Here is a 21750-nt window from a genome sequence, read left to right on the forward strand (position 1 = left end):
TTTCGCTCACGTACTGCCAATTTTGGCTCTATTTCTACCTCAATCTGTAAAATACATAATTATTGCTATGCAAACATTGTGAAGCACTGATGCCTTCGGGTCAAGTTGGCGATATATACAACTCTACAAATAAATACTTTCTAGCTTTCACATAAAACTGTTCTTAAAGCACATACACTTCTGTGTAGCTTACTTTGTCAAACATCCTGTTTAACAATCTTGGTACCACTGGAAATATAGTAGGTTGTAAAGTCTTCAGATCATCCATAAGCAAGCGGATATCACCTTGGAAAAATCCTATCCGAGCACCATGGCCCAGCATTATGGCCTATTTAAGAGAGAAAAAACAGCAGTGCTTAATGACAATCAAAATTTGCTTTTGAAAACTTAAACATACAAGTTTAAAAGTCACTGGAAAACATGCTTACCTATATTTAATGTGCGGGATTTCAAAATCATTACTACTATGCCATAGCAAAAACTAGCTGTTAAATCTGATGTATACGGTGTAAACAATGGACAGCAGCTCATTATGGTTCAATTATGCCATCAGGTGGAGAGGTTGGTTCTGGTGACTTAAGCCACGATACATTACCAGCTAAGCATTTTTCATGTAGGGAAACAATCTACCCCGCAGGCAGAACCAGGACCTGCCTTTACTCTGCAGTCACTACTCAGACTGTGACATTACCATGTGTTCCTTTACCACACAAGTTGTTACAACAATTTGCTTAGGGGTTTGCCAATGGACTTGTGTTGGATTTTAAGCCCAACACCTTCCCTACTGGTATACTGACTGGAGTTGGAATAGTAATTTATACTATTCCAAAGTCCAGCGTTCCCCTAAGGCAAGTAATTGTAAAGACTTGCTTGGTAACGTCGCAGTAGGGCTAGTGACTGCGGAGTAAAGGCATGCGTAGGAAATGGACATGGGGTTCCTTCATACATCCTGTATGTTATATGCAGGTTTAAGCTTAGCACAGTTAGTATGAAAAAATTGATTTTTTTACACGTTTATTGAAAATAGTAAATGAAATGCTGCATTATTGTTTGGCTGTCTCCAGTAAAAAAGATTGTTTAATCATACATTTCAGATGGTAAGGATTTTAGTAAACCGGGTTTTGCTTTGTAAAATACCATAGTTGATCTATAGAATTATAGATTTGAAGCTGCTCTCTGCAATGTTCAGCTAACATGGGCCTGAGTCGAATTAGAAGGATCGAGATTGGTTTACTTCGCATAGGAAGTGCCAATTATCAAAAGAGAAATGGTGAAGATAAGCTGAGAGGTTTGTCGCCATCATTAGATATAGGTGAACTCCTGTTTAGAAACTAATTAGATGATTGGACATTTGAGTTGGAGAAGGCCTTCTGTTCAACAGAAGGGTTGTAAAGAAAATATTGTAGGAGAAGATTTTTTCTATCAACGATTAGTTTTGAAATAAATGCCTTTTGTCCAATAAAAAAAAAAAGTATACACAGGCATACAAATATAATTCTAGATCTGTAACAAAGATGCAGTCAAATAAGATCGATCTGTTTTGTGCATTAAAATTAAAAGGATTTCAAGCAACGGAACAAAATGTAATTTCTCACTGCTTTGTCTGCATCCTTTTCAAATGTAAACTACCAGTGCTTTTTCAATAGTTCTTTGGATGACTAGTTTCTTTTTCAGAAAACAAAGCTCTGAAAAATGTCTACCTTCGTATACACAAAAGTTGGTTACAAGTACGGTAAATACAGGAAAAAAATCTTTCATATCAATTAATAAAGAATAAAAGTACATCACACCTATATATCCTAGTTCTTTGATATCAGAACTCTGCTCACCGTAACTTAACTTTCACTGCATACTATGATACATTTTCTTGTTTTTGCTGTTCAAAAAGTAGGAGCCATCAGCATAATTAAATGTTTCAATGAGGCAGTTTCAAGCTACTCCACTACTATCATAGTATTGGCCTCCTTGTGGCAAAAAGCTGCATTACCCCTTTTCTTCTAGCTTTACTTGCAAAAATTTGCTTTTGCTAGATTTTAATTACACTATATAGGAAGATTGTTAATTTGTGTTCATTCTTTAGAGAGCACACGTTTAAAAAAGTAGTGAATGGATATTGTAATTAACAAAACAGAACATATTAACACGTATTTGAGTAAAGCGACAGGCGAGTAGCAGAATACACAGACAATCTGACAGAAGCACAGACACAGGAAACAGTTTATTTTCTATAGTAAAGGAGATTGTAGCACAGAAAAGCTGGAGGACGTTAGACAAAGCAAGCAAAAGAAAGCTGAAAAGCAAGAGGAGTGGAATCATGGTCTTCTGTTCAGGTGTCTGCAACTCTTAAACAGGTTCCCCTCAACCTCACTTCTCTGCACGGGGAAGCTGCAGCTCTAAGTACATGGAAACGCCACAGGACAAAACAATAAAAATAACCTCTAGAAGTGGGTGGCACACACCCATGTACTTTGAGGAACAAGTCTTTTCAGTTCTCTAAAACATCTTACCTGTACAAGCCGTTCAAACATGTGTGCAAGAGGCAAATAGGAAATGTGTGTATCGATGTGGCTCATTAGATATGACTTCTGTAAGAAACAAGAAAAACTCAGAACGTGAAACTTGGGCAAAAATACAGAGCAAACGCCTACCTCTACTACTCTCTCAAACATATGGGCCAGGGGCAGAAAAGAGATCAGTACATCTTCTACTCCTGGGAAAAGTACATCCTGCAGAGGAAATGGATGGGTGGTGGAGGATGCAGAGGGAGAAAGAAAACCACGTCAAAGACCTAAAGATTATGATTGCAACAGTTCATTACAAACTCAAATGTAGAAGTCTACCTTCATACCTCTCCAACATTTGACATTAAAAAATAAAATTAAAAAAATGCAATTTGGGAGGTGTGTAACCTCTTTTAGAACTTTTAGGTTTATAAAGACCCTAGAAGGAGTATCAATTTGAAATGCCGACTGGAGAGGTGGGAAAGTTGACATTAAATAAAGCAGAGCATGTAATCTGATTAGCAGACAATAACATCATAATACAGGTTTAAGAAAAGTATTCAATCATGTAAGGCACTACAAGTTGTAGGCAGTTTAACACCTTACAAATATTGAAATAATTATAAAAATCAATAGGCACAAACCAAATTGAAGTCTGAATTAGCACCCAAGAGTTAGTTGACAAGCCCACCACATATATTTCTTAAGCAAGCAAAGAAGGCAAACTACTACAACCCATCAAGAGGCCCTTCATCTCCTTGGTATAAAAGAGCTAGACAGAAATCTGTTGGAGAAGACAGGCAGAAATAACCCAAAGCCAACCCACTACCAAAGCAGAGGTATTGTCACAGAAATGGGAAGGTCAACAGATTTCATGGACAGACAATTTCAGAGGTAGACGGAGACAGAAAGTGAGTCAGGAGGTGGTGATGGGAATACATTTTCAAGCTCAGCCTTAAAAAAATGGAACAGGAAAATTTGCCAGGACTGTAGGATGCCAAGTACTTGTAGAATTCGACTCTGTTCTTACATGCATTTCCTAATGCCAAAGACACTTACAAAACACCAGAAAATCTTACAAAAGGAAAAATAGTAGGTGAATCAAAGTTATCAACACTGTACATAACTTGAAAAATGCACTCATTCAATTAACTGCACATCAAACAAAAACAACTGTTATGCGGACATCCGTAACAGTCAACCCAAAAACAAAATTAAATATGTACCGTCCTTGATAGAAATAGAGGATTGTCTCATGTAAAAATTGTTAAACAACAACATTACTCTTTAATTCTATACACAAGCAATATTAATTTGCGGATTCAGTAGATCACTTTGCTGCTTGTAGGAGAATGTGGTTGTTTTTTCTATGCGGTCTGTGCATCGATTTGCTCATACCTGAAGTAGGATGGTTTTGTTAAAGTCTTTTCCTGGTCATCCCATTTAGCAGTTAATGAACAGGCAGAGATTTAACATAATGGACTAGGAGATTTGAGGAAGACAAGGGGGATAAACAAAAAAAAAAAAAAATCAGAAGACCGCAGGATAACAAAAAGCGATCATGTAATTATGTCCTATTGGAATTCCCTGCACAAATATCTGATAACACAGACACCACTGTTCCCATCATTAAAAGAAGGTTATAATACTATACAGAGTGCTGGCCAAGCTGACTGTAATAATGAGTTCATAGTAATCTGAAAATCTCAATGGACCATGAGTGTTGAAATTCTTTGCACACGTTTATTGTCCAAATCTACTTCACAAGTAATGTTGCTCCAGGAGGTCCACTTTCCAGGGCAGGAATGACTTTTTTTTTTAAAGTGTAACTTCATGGAAAGGCTATTTTAATAAAGAAAAAGGTGTGAGAAATCAGGATGGTTGGAGGTTCCGAGGATTAAAGTATGACTGCACATCTGTGAATATCTCCAATTAATACAGAGATTCTGGTGTAAATTACAGGTGACTGTTTTATTTCAAAATAGGTTGATATTGAAACTTTCTTCAGAGAGTGCAACAAAAAGCATTACATAGGCAACATAAGTCAAAAACATTTAGCCCAGATGTACAGTTCGCTCATGAAGGTTACAGCTTTTCCACAAGGTCCTTGGCGAATGAACTGTGATTCAGAAAACGACATCATTACAGGTTGCTTTCAGGCCCATGTTTGAGCATCGATCTACCCTCCCAAGAGAGTAACCTAGAAAGGAAACTTAAATATACCTAAAAACGATCATAACTGTGATGTCATGGTGCAAATTAGAATAAAGTGAGCGTGAGGAGTGGGTTCTACTCAGGTGATCAACACACTGTTCAGTGTTCCCGTCGCTGATGTGATTAGATAAGGAACAGGTTGCGGGCCCTAAGCCGTGGGCTGCATGCAGACAAAAGAAGCCCCTCCGATAATTACCTTACCAGTTAGACCAAATTTAATCAAAGCTTTTCCTGGTGTCATCAACTATATCAGCCATGCGCTCCAACGCCAAAGCCCTCCACAGTCTCACATGCCATTTGGTTAAGGATGGGGCCTCTTGTTTTTTCCATGCAGCGGCAACTGCCATTTTGGCTGCTACCAAACATAGCCACATCACTGATTTGTCACCCTATGTTTGGCCTAGAATTAGCTTAATTTGGGACATTTCCTTCCAGAAAGGTTGTATGGGGGCAGTCCCACCAAATATGTCTGAAATCACCTAACATCCCACAACCCCTCCAGCACCTGTCTGACGAACTGGGAAAGATTGTGTGAAGTTTGAGGGTACAGATACCAATCGTACATAATTTTATAGTGTGCGGAGGTACATTGAGCGGTAGAATTTCACTATGTCCCTACCTAAATGGTCCCAGTGCTGATCTTCTAAGGGGATAGCCACAAGTGCGTCCCAAAAGAGGTTGAAACGCGGGGTCGATCTGGGACTCATCGCTTTTATGAAAGCATATCAATAGGAGATACCTTTGGAAGAGGACCCAGACTGCGCAAACGTCTCGATAGGGGGGCAACTCTGTGGTGGCGGCCAGCCGCACCAGGGGCTGCTGCACCCAGTGTTTCAGGTGCAAGTAGTGGTATTCTTCTTTGGCAGTCAATGCAAATAGCTTCTTACATTCCTGAAAAGTGAGAAGTTCTCCTCTGTCACACAGGTGAGAGATCCTGTGGCAACCACCCTCCCTCCAGGCCTCAAAGGTACCCTCTTGTAGTGCAGGGGGAATGCAGCGTTAAAATGTATAGGCGCGTGAGAAGAGGGGAAGGTCGTAAGGTGCAGACTTTTAGTGAGGATATCCCAAACCTTAAGTGTGGTGGATGTAGGTGGGCTAATGTAGGCATTGAGTGGTCTGTCCTGTTTGGTTTCCGTAGGAGATCCAATATGGTGCACCCTGTTAACTGTCTGTCTATATGAAGCCAATGCTTCTCTGAAGCCCCCAGCGACCATTTCGCGATTACCCGCATTTGTGCTGCTTGGTGATAGGACTGAAAGTCTGGTAATGCTAGGCCGCCCTCTTTGCACTGTCTCATGAGCAAATTAGAGAAGATGAGCCCTTTTCCCCTGCCAAATACATTATGTAATCATATGTCGCAGCTCTCTATTTTGCATTTCACTAACTCCCCACAGGGCAGAGGGAGCAGACCGGCCAGCACCTAAACGTTAAACATTTTGAACCTTTGAATACTATATTGAGTGCCACGCCACCCCCTATTTTAGCAGCTCTCTAGGTCACAGTTTTAATCTAGGTAAGGACGATTCCCCCTTCTGCAGACGGCAACCGAAATTCTATGGATGGCGTGCACGTCTGTAGGTCTGGGACGAAATAAGTTAAGTGACCGATATGATTTTTACCACTTATGTTTCTGAAACGACTATCACAGCATTGGTTAACATTACTTTTACGAGTAGGTAACAGTGAACTGTACCTCCGAAAAGGCTTGACGTACAAGGACCCAAAAGACTTTAAAATACAATCTCCTGATTTAAAGAGTAAGCACATGGGTCAATGTTGAACAGGGCATATGTATCCAATGAATAAATGACTGGAGCTGAACCTACTCTGATCAAAAGTAATAGTTGCAAACAAGGCAGTCTTTATTGGTTGTTAGTTTAATATCACTGGTTTCTATGACATCAAAAAAAGATCACATGGCTAGAGGCACTTATATCTTACTTTCTGGCCCCTCACGGAGCGCTTCCTGAAAAAATAATCACATATCAGGTATTCCAGTGAGCTAATGCATAATCAACTGAAATAATTAATGTCAGATAATGTTTGAGCAAGGTTTTAGTTAACAGTAATGCATTTTCAGACGGATGGTTGAATTCAGAAAAAGTAGGTCCAATGTAGTAGAGGTATCTGCTCCCCAATTCATAGGGATGATACAGATCAAGAAGACCACATTCCATGGCAGTCATTGTCAATTACCAACTTGTAAACAATTTATCAATGGATCCACCTCTCCTTATCAGCAGCAACAACTTGGAGAAACATGCCAGAGAAGACACCAGACCTAGCGCTTACAAGATCACATTTTTAAAAAGTTAATGAAAGATTGATTATGAGCTGTATTTTGCCTTTTTCCCCCCCAGATAAAAAAAGCTCAGAACGTGAAAAGGTTTATAATTGAAGCCTCGATTCAGCCACTACATTCTTCCAACATTTTCTCCTCAAAGCCTCAAAAGACCCAACACACTGAGCTTTTCTCAATCAGCTAGTCTCTTTAATAGACCTACTTTAACGGCCAGGCAGATAAATGCTGGAAAAGTCAGAATTTCCTATTTATGGAGTAAACTGAAAATGTTCACAATCTTGCTAAATCGAAATTTTCACTGTGACAGCATCGTTCCAATTTGGCAGAATCCATTCTACATCAACTGTGTACCCAATGCGTGTTTTGAAAGCCATTTTTGGGGCTCTTGCATTTTAAAAAGGCAACCAAACATACATTGCGATAATGAGAAGACTTTCAAACCAAAGGGTGACTTGACAGAGGTTCTACCTTTCAATCCCTGGAACTGCCTATCGAAGGGTCCAAGGGAACAGTCTATACTTTAGGGGTGGTTATTTGGTAACGTCTGTTCTGATGAGTACTAAAAGTTTTTGATATTTCTGATCACAATCACCAGGAGTGCCCAGAGTTACTGTGACAATATGGGTCTGTTATCTCAATGTATAACTTGATATACTGCATTTAATCAAATTTCACCAGGTTATCAGAGACACCAACTATAAACTCACTAAAGAGGCAGTTTCAACTTCTGGAAGTTCAGAAACCTTCAAAAAAAGCACACATCAAAACACTTTGTCATTGTCACCAACACTGCCCTGAAGGTAAAATGAAGGGTCAAACAAGTGGAGCAGTGGGGAGGAGAAATATCTATCCCTCTGGAAGACAATGGGCACATGTCATTTTTTGTTATAAACCTGGTCTTTAGAACAGCTACATTCATCTGATAAAAACGAATCACAAACACCACGACTGCAGGGAGAGGACAGTTAGCTCAGCAACCAATGATCACTAATAGTTTTCTTTCCTGCTGCTTTAGAGAAATATCACCATTGCTATGCTTGTCAAAGTCCATGGGTAGCATCTTCAGAAGCTTAGACCTGGTATTAGAAATGCCAGAGGTCACCATGCACAAGGTAGCATGTGGATTAAAAAGTGTTGTTTCCACGGACCACAACTGATAAAGATGTCACATAATATAAGCAACTACGGAATTTCTACCACCAGCTGATGTAAAAGATTGTTAATATAGGTTGGAGGATGCTACTCTCAAACACCTGACAAATGGGTGAAGCACAGGTACTGAGGGGTCTGCATTTTTATATAACCTTTGCATTTGGAAGACAGCTTTTTGGAGGCATGGGGCAGCCAGGTTACAGATTCTGCAGCCTTTCAAAGAAAGTAGGGTTACCTGCTCTTATGCAGTCTTAGCATCCCTAAATAAAAAAAATACAAATCCTTTCGGAATTAGGGTTTAATTTGAAGCACTTAACACTTTCCAACCTTAACTGTTAATAATAGAAAGAAAAATCCAGCAGCAGATTATTATATTTTGCTACCTGCATAGAAGGAATTTAAATTATGTAAAACGGGTTACTTGTGTCATTTATTTATTAAGCCCCAATAAAGTAATGTCACCGACTGTTTCATTTTTGGCCGGGGTCAATCACAATGGAACACAATGCTGCATTATAACACAAGTTTATCTATTCACATTTAGAGTCGTCCAAAGGAATAGAAGATGTGCTCTCAAATATATTACAGCATTTCTATATATACACACGTATTTCTTACATTTTAGATTCTAGCTACTGGATTAGGAATAAGAGTTTGAGTCATTCTTAAACTAATAGGTGTCTGATTTTGTAGTGTTAAGTTCATTGTAAGCATTTTAGCCAAGTAAGTGAACGATTGAGGGTTTACAAAATCTAGAAGTTTGGTAAATAGGAGAAGATTGTTCTTTTTTTATTTAATTTAGTTTATCTGCCAATATGTGTGAGGTTCCTTTTTAGGACGTGATCTGGTCATTGATCAGAAGCCTGTTTCAGAACAGGCATAAACTGGAATCTAATTTTTTGAGATGCGGTTTTAAAGAGGTTTTTACATACAAAAAGAGGACTAGTTTCTTTGGCAGGCCTGAGAGGAATGCATTCTGCTGATCTAACTTGGGTCAATAACTGCATGGTTTTGTTGTGGACAGGCGCACAGACCGTTTGGGAAGACTAGTTTAGTTCAAGTGTTTGTAGTGTGCTGGACAGAGAATTACAACCTAATGCAAACAGTGGCTACGGAGTTTGGGAGCTTCCCAAGATCATGTCTTACTCTTAGGTCATCCTGCCATTGCCAAAATTGGCCGTGCCAATAACGGCAGATGGGTGTTTCACAGATACTCAATGAATTGGGTGCCTTCAGCTAAGCAATGAAAACCCTAGTCAAATTCTGAATATTTTCTAGTCTGAGTACAGTGCGAGACTGCAACTGTTGAGTTCAGAGAGTAAACTCTTTGCAGGTAGTGTGGTGCAACCAGCTATAAAGAAATGATGCCACTGACCTTTGTTCTGGAAAGCATGTGGAGCATTCTGAAGCCTCGTAATAGGCAGTGTGGATATTTTATTGTGAATTCTTTAAGTAGATTAAGTAGGCAAAGGAGTGAAGATATCTTTCTACCAGTAAAGCTGGGTAGGTTTGCTAGAGTCATCTACAAGTTTTTGTAGCTGTCCAGGTGCTAGAGGTTGATTTTTAATTGAGCAATGGCCAAACTGAGTAGCCTATTTTTATGGTTCAGAAGATTATTGTTTCAGCAGAGGGGTGATCAGTAGTTGGCTGCAGAGGATTGTTGTATAATTTTAAATTACGTTTGTAATTTGCAATTTTAGTGCAAATGCATATTCAATCACAACTGAGATACAGTTTAGATGCTCAGGATCGGAATTCAAAATACAATATGTAGCGAGACTGTTGACGTTCACGGCATCAATTCAGATTGCATTTTACTTCCAAAATGCACAACCTTTTAAAATAAAGTACTTGGTTCCATCTTGGCAAAAGGAACTCAAAGAACCCGCACATAAAATGGCACTAAGCTGCAAAAGCACAGTGTCACTGTAGATCAGCACTTTTCACGTTAATTCTCCACCCACTTATGCCATCACACACTAATGCATCAAAATATTATGAAAAACCAATATGACGATTTCAGCTTCATATTTACCTCAGTCATTTTCATGAACGCAGAAAAATCGCTCAAAATATTTTTGTGTGTTAGCATTGCTCCTTTAGGGTTTCCTAAATTGATAAAACCATACAAGATAGAAGATGAGCATTACAAATAAGTCACATTTGACAACTGTACATACATGTTTGACGTAGCTGAGAGAGAAATAGAATACAGTAAAGCAACTGATAACAGTGTGAGAATGATAATGGTTTAATGGTGTTGTGCAGTTCACGACAGATACTGAAGTGAAGAGTACCAAACCAAAGGGCAGAATTGCTGTAAAAGTGAATGTGTGGCAGATAAGTTGCCAACATGTTACTGGAAATGGTATGATGTAGATCGGCATAAAGCAATGTTTGATGGCATGTGTATTACTAACTATTAAAAGCAATGGCTGAGGAGGGTTAAAGCTGGACAGGATCACAGCAGGACTACTGTCATGGCATTCATTTGGTAAAGAAAAGTTAGGAGTAGCACAAAAGAACAAAAATGTTCAGGAGAGCAGCTGCCTAGTAAAATAATATATTGAATCTAGAGTCAACAGCAACACGTCACGGTCTACAAAAATAGCCTAAAGAACAGCCAACATAGAAACGTTATAGATGACAACCAGCAGATGGTGCGTCAACAATATAAAAAAAACCCACACAGATTTTTGCCTTGGCTTCAACTATATGGACGAGCATGTATGGTGTCACAAGGCATACGTCCCACAACAGTGGATCGCTCCTGAACACAGAGGACCATGCAGGACAAAAGTGGAACTTGAGACTCCTGTTCCGGAGGTATGATCTCTATGGATCCATAAGCCTGCACAAGAGTGAAACAGACTTTGTAAAATCTAGATAGTCTCTTCAAGCTGGTCTTGTATCCAAACCAGGACATGGGGAGAAGCAAATTAAATATTTCAGTGTTGAATCAGATAGGATATTCAGCAAACATGAGGGAGGAGTTCCTGGAACCATTATGACTGGACTTAGTTCGAAAGAGGAGCACAATTTACACCTGATGTATCAATATGAAGTGCTCTTCCATGACAAGTACATTAATGGAGACCAGACTTACAAGTATTACGTGTCAAATCACAGCATAATCGTTTAACATATGACTAGGATTGTGAAATTGGAGAGACGGAACCCATCAAAATAACACCCACAGGAGGAGGAGCTTGGCGGGCATCCGTGATGGCCGCGTGAGCACAGCGCTCTCCGGACCCCCGCCACTCCCGGCATGATATCCTGAACATATCCTGATTCTTCACGAGGATTTATGTAGAGGACGCTGGGCTGATCTTCCTGTGCTTTTTGGAATTTGATTTGGACCCGGGGCGCCGAAGATACGGCGATTCGAACTTTCGGGGTCCGCCCTTGAGGTGCGCCCGGGACTGGGTGAGGCTCTCTGGCCGTCTCTGAGTTGAACAACAACGGCAGGGGGATTGGACTTGTGGGTCCCCCTCTTAAGTTTCGGTTTCGATTCTGCCTCAGACTGAGACATCTGGCAGGGGAGTCTGGCCTGAGCTCGGTCCGGCACGCGGTACGGCTGTCGGGCCTTTGGCTGGCTTATTCTCCTTTCAGGCTGGTCCTCTCCTAGTGGTACCTTTGCAGCGGCCTCTTGGTCCCGACGCCCTACTTTCCTGCGGCCATTTCCATCGGGTCGAGTGAGTCTCCTGGTGGCGCGGTTTCCGACATGGCGGGCAGAGGGGACCGAGAGACACGAAAGACCAAGACGCCCCTGCGTGGGGGCCTGGTCCAGTCTAACGTTATGGACCGCTACACCCATGCGAAGGGGTCCCCCGGAGCCGCCCTGCCTGGCCCGAGTGCGGTTGACCACGTCGTGGACGCATCGACGGAACCGTCCTTGCAGGACATCATGGGCGCCATTTCTGGCATGAAGGAAACGATAGGTCAACAATATGAAGCTTTGGCCCACAAAATCGACACCGTGGCCATTGATGTGAACTTGATTCGGGCCGACCTATCTAAAACCAATGAGAAGGTGAAGTCATTGGATCTCAAGTCATCCAGCCTCACGGCAGACGTCTCGGAGATACAGACAGAGATTGGCAATCTCCGTAGGGTGAACGATTTCATGACCCGGCGCTTGGAGGACTTTGAGAACAGGGCACGTCGCTGTAATGTGCGTGTGGTTGGCGTTCCGGAGAATCCTGAACCGCACTCTGTTGATCTCCTGGTTGAGGACCTGATTCAGAACTACCTCTCTCCGTCTGGGCTGAGTAAGTTCTTCGCAGTGGAGCGTGCCCGTCGTGTTCCAGGAGGCCAGGGTAAGCCTGGCGCCCCGCCGAGGCCTATTGTTGCGAAACTCTTCCACTATAGGGATCGGGACGCTATCCTGCAGGCATCACGTGTGAAGGGCCCGGTGGCCTTTGAGAATGCCACGGTGAACTTTTATCCGGACTTTTCTCAACAGGTGCAGAAACAGCGTATGGGCTTCCGTGGAGTCAAGAAACGTCTCCGGGACATGGGACTACGCTACGCTATGCTTTTTCCGACCAGGCTGCGAGTTGAATACAATGAACGAACCTTTTTCTTTGATCGGCCTGATTCTGTGAATGACTGGCTGGACTCCCTGCCGGACCGACCTCCTGCGGCTGAGTCCGTCACCCACCCGGGTGGTGCTGAGGGTGGTGAAGAGAGCTGAACTGTCTGTTTATGCCCGGGTCCTTGTGTAAAGTAACTTCTTCTGGGATTCTATGCCTCAGTGCCTCTGCTGTCTGAGTGTTTTCTTTGTTATTTTTCTTGTTGGGGTGGCGGGTGGGTCAGAGCCTTACCTCCTCCGGGGTCTTTTTGTAGAATGGGGGTTCTTGGGCGACAGGCACACTGCATGTTGGGGTGGCTTTTTAGCTTCTTGCAGGGGTGCAGGGTGGGGGGTGTTTCCTCGATTGTTGGGGGGTGGGTGGATGGGAAGTTTGATGTTTGTGTGTTGTGTTCTCAAGGCGATTCTATCTTGCTAATGATGTTTTTGATGTCATGCTCATTGGAGGGGGGTTGCGGAGTTGCTGTATGGGATGGGGGGTAGCGGGTTGAGGTTTATTTCGTGGAATGTTAATGGTCTGGGGGATTGTATTAAGCGGGGTGTGGTGTTGCGATGTATACGACGTTTGTCTCCAGATATTGTTTTTCTACAGGAGACTCATTTGGTAGGCAATACATGTCGTGCAATGAATAGGTGGGGCTATCGCCTCGCCGCACATTCGGGGTTTACCACGGGTTCCCGGGGGGTGGGTATCCTTGTTCGGGCTTCCCTACCCCTAGCTATTGATGTGATCCTTGATGATCGGGGGCGTTACGCCGTCCTCGTGGGTCGCTATGAGGGTCGAACTCTTTCCTTGTTTGCCGTTTATGTGCCCCCCGGTCTACAGACCTCTACCTTTTCTGATTTGGGCCGTGTGTTGTTGAACCTCCCTGATAGTACTCTCTTCATAGCAGGTGACTTTAATTCTGTGCTCTCCGGTCTACATGATCGTCACCCCCCTAGGGACACCCCTTTGGCCCAACAGTGGCTGGGTGGGTTTCTGGATACGTTCGGCTTGGTGGATTGCTGGAGACTTATGCATCCTACTCAGCTTCAATACACTTTCCACTCTGGGGCCCATGGGAGTCTGTCTAGACTGGATTATTTCCTGATGCCTGCGGCGCAGTCGCCAGCGGTTCGTGAGATTAGGCACCTCCCCCGGGGCATCTCTGATCATTCCCCGCTCTGGCTTTGTTTTGAGGTGGGGGTGGAGGCGGCGGGCCGGGTGGCTCCTATCAACCCATGGTACCTCACCTCCCCCGAGACCCGCAATCTCTTGATTAAGTCTTTGGACAATTATTTTTTAGACAACGAGGGTTCCGTCTCCTCTGCTGTATCCCTGTGGGAGGCCTTTAAGACTGTGATTCGCGGGCAGGCCCTTTCTCTTATTGCTGAATCCAAAAGGGCGAGGAATCGGGAGGTGGTAGACCTTGAGGGAGATTGCGGAGATAGAGGCTGACCTAGAATCGAACGTTACATCTGCTAAACTCCACGCCCTGGGTCTGAAACAATTTGCATATAAGTCTTTGGTCACAGATGCGGCTAAACTGATGTTTCGGGAGCAACAGGGTCGTTTGTATGTGGGGGACAAAGCGGGTAAATTACTGGCATGGTTGGATAAGATGGAGAGGGCGAATTGTGTGGTGCCTGTGATTCAGACTTCGAGTGGCGTGGGAGTGACAGACCCGGTTGGAATAGTTGAATGTTTTGCGGATTATTTTCGTGCGGTTTATACCCCTGTGTCTGACCGGGATGTTGATGACTCTCGCCTTTTGTTGCGCGATATAGCTCTGCCCAGTGTTTCCGATTTAGACCGAGTCTCTTTGGAGTCCCCTTTTACTACGGACGAGATAGCGACGGCCATTCGCTCACTCCGTTCGGGCAAAGCTTTGGGCCCGAATGGATTGCCAATTGAATTGTACAAGCTACGTCCTGACAGGGTGGCGCCCTATCTTCATACCATGTTTTTGGAATCCCGCGAACGGGGTATTCTCCCATATGATCAGCGTTTGGCTACAATAGTTGTTATTCCCAAAGAAGGTAAGCCTCGGGACCTTTGTTCGTCTTACAGGCCCATTTCCCTGTTGAATGTTGAACCCAAGATCCTGGCTAAGCTCCTGGCAACCCGCCTCTTGACGGTCATTAGTGGCTTGGTTCATCCGGATCAATCCGGATTTATCCCACATCGCAACACGGCTCTTAACCTACGCCGTCTTCACGGAGCTGTTGCGAGGGCGGGGCTTCTGACGGAGCCGGCCATTTTGGCTTCGCTGGACGCCTCGATGGCCTTTGACACGGTATCTTTGGGCAGCTCTTGAGAGATTCGGTTTTGGACCTGAGTTTATTGGTTGGGTGAAGTTGTTATACGCCGAACCCTTGGCACAGGTAGTGGTAAACGGTCGAGTTTCTGTTCCCTTCTGTCTTGGTAGGGGGACCCGTCAGGGGTGCCCCCTGTCTCCGTTGCTTTTCGCGCTTGCTCTGGAACCGTTGGCTGCGTGGCTTCGATGGGAGCCTTCACTCAAAGGGATCCGTTGGTCACCGGATTTTGAAGACCGCGTCTCGCTTTACGCGGATGACATTCTTCTGTATCTTACTTCCCCGCGTAAATCTTTAAATGTCTTATTCGACGTTCTTACTTCGTTTGGTGCTAACTCGGGTCTGGTTATTAATTGGGCTAAGTCCTGTGTATATGTTCTTTCGGGTGTTTTGCCCCATTACCGGACAGGTTTCCTATCCAGGTTGTCCAATCTGGCTTCAAGTATTTGGGGATTTTTATTACGCTGGACTCCTCACTCCGGTTCGAGCGTAACCTCCTCCCCCCGCTTCTTAGACTGCGACTGGATGTGGCCCGTTGGCGTAAGCTACCCCTGTCTCCTCTGGGCAGGGCTGCCCTTTTTAAAATGATGTCTTTGCCGCGATTCCTATACGCGCTTCAAAATTCTTATGACGACATTCCCGCTACCTATTTCCGGGAGATCGAGAGTCTCCAAAGGCAACTGATCTGGGACGGGCGTCCACGTATCGCCCTTGCGAAACTTACTATCCCTTGGTATGACGGGGCATGGCGCTCCCCGATATCAAGAGATATTATTGGGCTGCCCAGCTGTCTGCCATTAACCACGCAATGTATTCCCCGGGTCGAGATCCGGCCTTTGAGATGGATAGACTCCAGCTGCCGGGAGGGGATTTTAATAGAGCGCTTTATTCCAGATCGGCCGGGCGCCATCTTGTGGGCCCGTCCAGGATCGCAGTCAATGTGTGGCGCACCGCGAATGTGAGTTTGGGGTGGGAGAACCGACTGACAATGGCGACCCCGCTTTATGCTTCTGAACGTTTGGGGTGTCTCTGGTCTACTAAGGGCTTTGACCGCTGGGATATGATTGGGATATGTAAAGTGGGTGACGTCTGTGTGCAGGGTAGAGTGAAGTCTTTCCAGGCCCTTAAGGCAGAATATGACTTCAGTGATAGAGAGTTTTTTCGGTATTTGCAGGTCCGGCATGCCCTGGCCTCAGTTCTGACTCCTGACGTGACCCTGCCAGAGTCCTCTCCCCTTGAGGATCATATACTGGATGGGCACATGCCCGATAGCACTATCTCCCTTATCTACAAGAAACTGATTAATAATCGCGCTGACTTATTGGTCCGACTTAGGGAGGTTTGGGTCGGTGACGGATTGGACTTGGATGACGAGGATTGGCAGTCGGCACTCTCTTCTCCGAAAGAGGTCGCCATCCCCGCCCGTCTCCGTTTGGTTCAACTTAAGATCCTCCACCGGGTGTATGTAACTGGTCCGCGTTTGGTTGTGATGGGTTTTTCCCCGGATGGTTTATGCAAGCGTGGTTGTGGGATGAGTGCTACATTTCTGCATATTCTTTGGGAGTGCCCGCTGGTAGCAGCCTATTGGATTGATGTGCTTGCGGTGATGACTGTTGTGACTGGTATTGCCCTGCGGCCCGACGATGCCTGTTGAACGTGTGGGAACCCACCGACTATTCTGTGACCCAGACCAGATGGGCGACCTTGGGATACATGGTCGCGAAGCGGGACATTGCGCAACTTTGGGGCGCATCCAGACCTCCCGAAGTTTCGGTGTGGGAGGATAACATGGACTGGTCCATGTTCCGAGAGAAGACCGTCTATGTGGCTAGGGGCAGACCCAGGGCGTGGACGAAGATTTGGGGTCAGTGGAATGCATATCGTGGAGATATTTGTGCCCCTCCCTTGGCTGACACTCCCGATGTTACCCTGTCTCCCTAGGCTGACGTTCCCGAAAATTTTTCACATGGTTTTAGGTTTTTCCTGCCCTCCCCGCTGGCCCCCCCCTCGGCCATGCCGAGTTTCATTGCTTTGCTTTTGTCTTCCTGATTAGTTACTTTCCCCTCCACCTTCTGGGCTGACTTGATTACTGTGCATTCGCCTTGTTCAGAGTTTGTTGTTTTTATGCTTCATATAAAAATTGTTATGTCCTGTCCTATGCTTCGAGCAATAATTGGTACATTCTTAGTGCCCGGCCACGGGAATGATCATTCGATACTTATGTTGTGCGTAGCTATTAGCGGCCAGCCCGTGTGGTTGTAGGCCCATCTCTGTAACTCTTATTTTATTGCTCAATAAAAGTTTTTGTTATAAAAAAAAAAAATAACACCCACAGTTCTGAAAAGAATATCTATAACTTCCTTTTAAGCGTCTGTAGCAATCAGGAGTGCCAGGTATTATTTTACAAGAATATCAGATGTGCAAAAAAACAATTTACTGTAAAGAGGGTTTGCATTCATATGCAAAGAATTATAAAACTCTGGCCACTTTTTCTAGGGCAATCATCCGGTGACTGCTCTCCTGGCCACCTAAAGAATGTCAATGTGTTCAGGGAGGCAATGTGTCCCTAAGTTAACTTGAGGAACCAATTGACTAAACTTGGCAAAATATTCAGAGTGGACAGTGGTAGTAATTTTACAGAGACAAAAGATGCTCTTCTACAGGTTAAAGCTTTGTAAGTGGGCTATTCAGAATGGTGGCACCATAACGAAAATGAAGAGACCGGAGAAATTTAAAGGCATAAAGTATCACAGTCCCTGGTAGAAACCCAAGCCCTCTCCACCAGAAGCTAACAGAGTATTGTTTCTGCCAGGAGCCAAATAACCACTCCGCCATACTTCCCTATATAACAAAAAGACGAGTCTACACTTACTCCTGAGGGCTGTAGGTCCATTGTTGATAAAGTTCATTTGAATGTTCTGAAAACTACAAGATATGTGGAAGATCGCTAAATGACCCTGGACATAAGTCCAAAACTATGCCAATGTACAAATGAGGCGTAAACAGGCCTCCGGTTGATAGAGACGACTGATGTGCTGCTATCAGTGTAGATTACCACCTTTCTGCTAAGTAACAGCAGCAAGAAGCCTTCAAGACAGAAATACTGCCTTCAACTCCAAAACACAGGATCTAAAAGCCCCGGTTCTCAAACTACAGAACTCAAAAGTATCTCCCAACCCAAACTATACAGGAGCAAATGTTATGGGATTTTCCAGCAACATGATCTACAGTCTAGGGACGACAACATTCCAGTTCCTACCTGATCTCCCGAATGGGAATCAGATGGTATTGAGGGTCTGTTACATGACGTAAATGTGGGCACAACATCAGCTGAGTTTGGTGCATGCTCAGTTGACCTAACACTTAAAACCAGGAGAAACAGAATCCTCTGGAGTCAACACTCTGGTGAAGCTGGTAATGAAAAGAGACCTTGTAAAGATGTCCTCTTTAGTCAGCCTTTGGGCTCATTCTGTGACAAGCCTAGTCAAACGGCAAGGATATTAAGGTTTACATGTTATACTGGTAAGAGACTGCTCACACTAGCCAGTTAACTATCTTGAAGTAGATGTCGTTTCACACCCAAACATTAAGAGAATATTACCACCCTTTCTTAGACCAGGGACAGGTATGTCAATCAACACCCAAAAGTAAGAGCAATTTTTGCCCTTATGTAGGCATAGAAATCATAACCATATTTAGACATAACCCATCCAGTCCAAATACAGGCATGGCTACTTCCACTCATTCCAAAAAGCCACAACAATTTCTTGGAAAACTCTGCTTCAGCAGTCAGGGACATCCACTTTCTTGAATATTGATTTGTCCTAGAAATCATGGCGTTTTCAAAGAACTACCATTCCCTTGGGGTTCTCTGGTGACGTTATTATGTCCGACTTTACGTCAAACCAGGCACCTTCAAGGTCAACCTTTCGGATTAAAGCCAAAACCCTCTTATGTTAGCTGGCTATTAATGATATGGGCATTAAGCTCCACCCATGTCTAGCTCACCTTCACAATTGGCTCCTCTTACTGTCCTTCGTAAAGGATGAATTGATTTGTCAACAGGCTTAGTAGTCCCTTCTTTGTACCACCCTCTCTCCGGTTACCTCCCATAAGGACAGCCCCTCTTACATGTGTCCTTACTCTGTAGCTTTCGTTAGCACTTCGGGAGAACTGTTTACTTAATTAACATGTTGCACAAAATGCGGTTTGTGGCTTTTTTTTTTCTTATCCAGCTAGACGCAGCACTACCTCTTTAAAGCAGTGCTTTAGCATGGAGCCCATGTCTCTCCTTTCTTTTCTTATTTACGGCTCAGGAACAAATTATTTTTTAAATTGGTTTACTTTCCTTTAGGCCGCACGGGTATGCCAAACTCTTTGCTGCTCCCTCCAATCTTGTTTTCCTAACTCGTCACAGCGCCTGCTTTATGAACGTTGCGCTATAACTTAAATATGCTCCGGACTCACCTCCGCAGACACTCTGTATGCGCCATTGTTCCCCCTCCATCCCCATCGATATCCTCCCTGTGGCTTGTTTGTTTCCAGATCCACGCGTTGCTTTTTGGTGTTTCCTGCAGAGCGCCTTAGTTTTCTTCGGCTCTCCCAGCTGGCAATAGGTGTTGCAGGACCTGTGCACTGTTCTCACCTCACTGAAAGAGAAGTGTCCTGAAAACAACTCCCACCAATGGCCCTGAAGGTATTGTTGGCCCACACCGTTGTACTCCCCTCTTAAACTTAACCCTTACAAAATTGTGTTAGCTTTTCTTTTCTTTTTGCTAATAACCTCCATCATGATGTTTAGCGAAGCTACTCTATTTATGACCCAAAACCGACGCTAGCTTCGTAATGCAGTCATATGTAAAAACTGAGTTTCTTTGGTGGGTGACCATAGCTTATGCCGAAAAAACGTTCAGAACAGATTGGCCGCTGTATGACACTCTACTCTTCCTAGGTTTCTGTTGTATAAAACCCTACAGCCTCAGCTTCTACTGAAAGGTGCATGCTGGAGACAGGAGAGACTAGTGTTGACTTTGATTGAGCCTGGGGCTTTCTCAAAAGTAGTGGAGTTGAGCGAAAGCCAAATGGCGGAATTAAGCGGACAGCGCTGCTGTGTGCCTTGTGGAATCATAAGGCTGCAGTGTGAGGTGGAGGTCCTTCTTTTTCTTGGGTAACAAAAGTAACGTACATGCAAATTTTTGTGTCAGTTATCTTTGTTTATTTTTATGCTGCAAGTTGAGATGTATGCACTGTATAACAGTTATGATAGCCTTTAGCCCCATTTTTCATGCACAGTGGGCGACATTTGCAAGAGAATCCTTTTGTTATAGCTTCTTACGAATTTATCATGAGGTTTTATGCTAATGCAGTCTCATGTGCATTAAATGTTTTCATTCCCGGGACAATAACCAAAGTGAAGTACATTATGTTGGCGGAATCCCTGTCCAGTCACATTTGCTTCTTTCTACGGCAGACTGTTAGATGCTCCTTAACAAAGGAGTTCTCACCTCGTTAATCCAACCGCTGTCCCAAACAGTCTTACCCAAAAGGGATCGAAATATTGCCTTGCTCTGTTCAGAGAAAAAAGGCACAGAAACACTTTTATAACGGCAAGCGTTTTCAAGCTGTGACAAAGCAGGTCATCGGGAGCAGTTCAGTGGGTTTATATAACAAGCATTGGCATAGCCAATAGGTCTCGCCTTTGGGTCCTTATACGTGTTCAGTTGAGGCAGGAGGCAGTGAGAGTTTCTCACAGTGCCCTTCAGTGGGTCATAAATACATGCTCATCCAAATCATTGGCCTCTGCAGATCGCACACAGGAATGGTCTTGTGGCCCAACTGGAATTGTGATACTATGCAAAAGCTTGGGAAAGCGGTACACAGCAGCTGAAACACTGACACTGAAAATAAAAGAAAATGAAGTGCAGACAGGTGAGTGAGTGCCTGTGGTGTAGGGGAACGGTGAGGTGAGAAGATAAAAGGAGGTACATGCAGGAGAGGGTGAAAAGAGAGTGCTGAAGAAATAGAGGAGGTGTGAGCTATGCAAACTGAGCATTTCTCATAGATGTGGGGTGGGGTGTAGGCAGGGCTTACAGTGAGTCGGTCCTTCTGGGTCTCAAACCTGGTAGTGATTTAAAACGGACATTAAAAAGGGTCTCGGGCCCTGTATTTATATCCTCAAAATTCAATGCAAAAGACACTGATAGACTTCTGAATAATGAGCGTAAATAAAAACATTAAGGCATTCCATCTCGTTCCTGCTTATATTTCATGTTTTCAAGCCAGCCTGGCTGATGGTGTGATGCCCAGAAACCGGTCCCACGATGCTGGTTTTCAGGTCGAGGGAGAGCCTGGCCTGGCAATTGGGGCTGGACTGTTCCAACGCGGAACAAGGTCAAAATAACGATGAATTAAACCCAGATCTCGGAGTGAATGTTTGACAATTTTCAACATACCGCCCATCAATTTTTTGTATTGTATATTTCACGTGCTTCACTTAACCTTGCATTTCCTGTGAGTGTTTGCTCTTTCAAGGATATTGCGTTACCTTTCTTTTTTCCAGGCAGCATATTGCTCTTGTCTAGTGCATAATTCCTCTAGAGCACTCAGAACCACTGATCCCACACATTTGCATAGAAATCACAACGGCAACCGGCATACCGGAACATTGCTCTGTGTGCCTTGCAGCGGGGCTG

The 21750-nt window shown here is 43.9% G+C and overlaps 1 protein-coding gene across 9 annotated transcripts in view; it reads right to left on the bottom strand.

Annotated features, from left to right (window-relative positions):
- ACSL1 (acyl-CoA synthetase long chain family member 1) overlaps positions 1 to 21750 on the bottom strand; it is a 511045-nt gene that overhangs the window by 115749 nt on the left and 373546 nt on the right. For 7 of the 9 annotated variants that reach the window (XM_078678020.1, XM_078678025.1, XM_078678024.1 and 4 more), the window contains exons 10-12: positions 10205 to 10278; positions 2508 to 2585; positions 194 to 328 (exon numbers count right to left, since the gene is read on the bottom strand). In XM_078678020.1, coding sequence (XP_078534146.1) covers positions 194 to 328; positions 2508 to 2585; positions 10205 to 10278 — 287 coding nt within the window. Of the gene's footprint in view, positions 1 to 193; positions 329 to 2507; positions 2586 to 2648; positions 2727 to 10204; positions 10279 to 21750 lie in introns of all 9 variants that reach the window. The other 2 variants (XM_078678028.1, XM_078678027.1) reach the window with 1 other exon arrangement.

Source organism: Lissotriton helveticus, chromosome 2_2 (assembly GCF_964261635.1).
Source record: "Lissotriton helveticus chromosome 2_2, aLisHel1.1, whole genome shotgun sequence".
NCBI classification, from domain to species: Eukaryota; Metazoa; Chordata; class Amphibia; order Caudata; family Salamandridae; genus Lissotriton; species Lissotriton helveticus.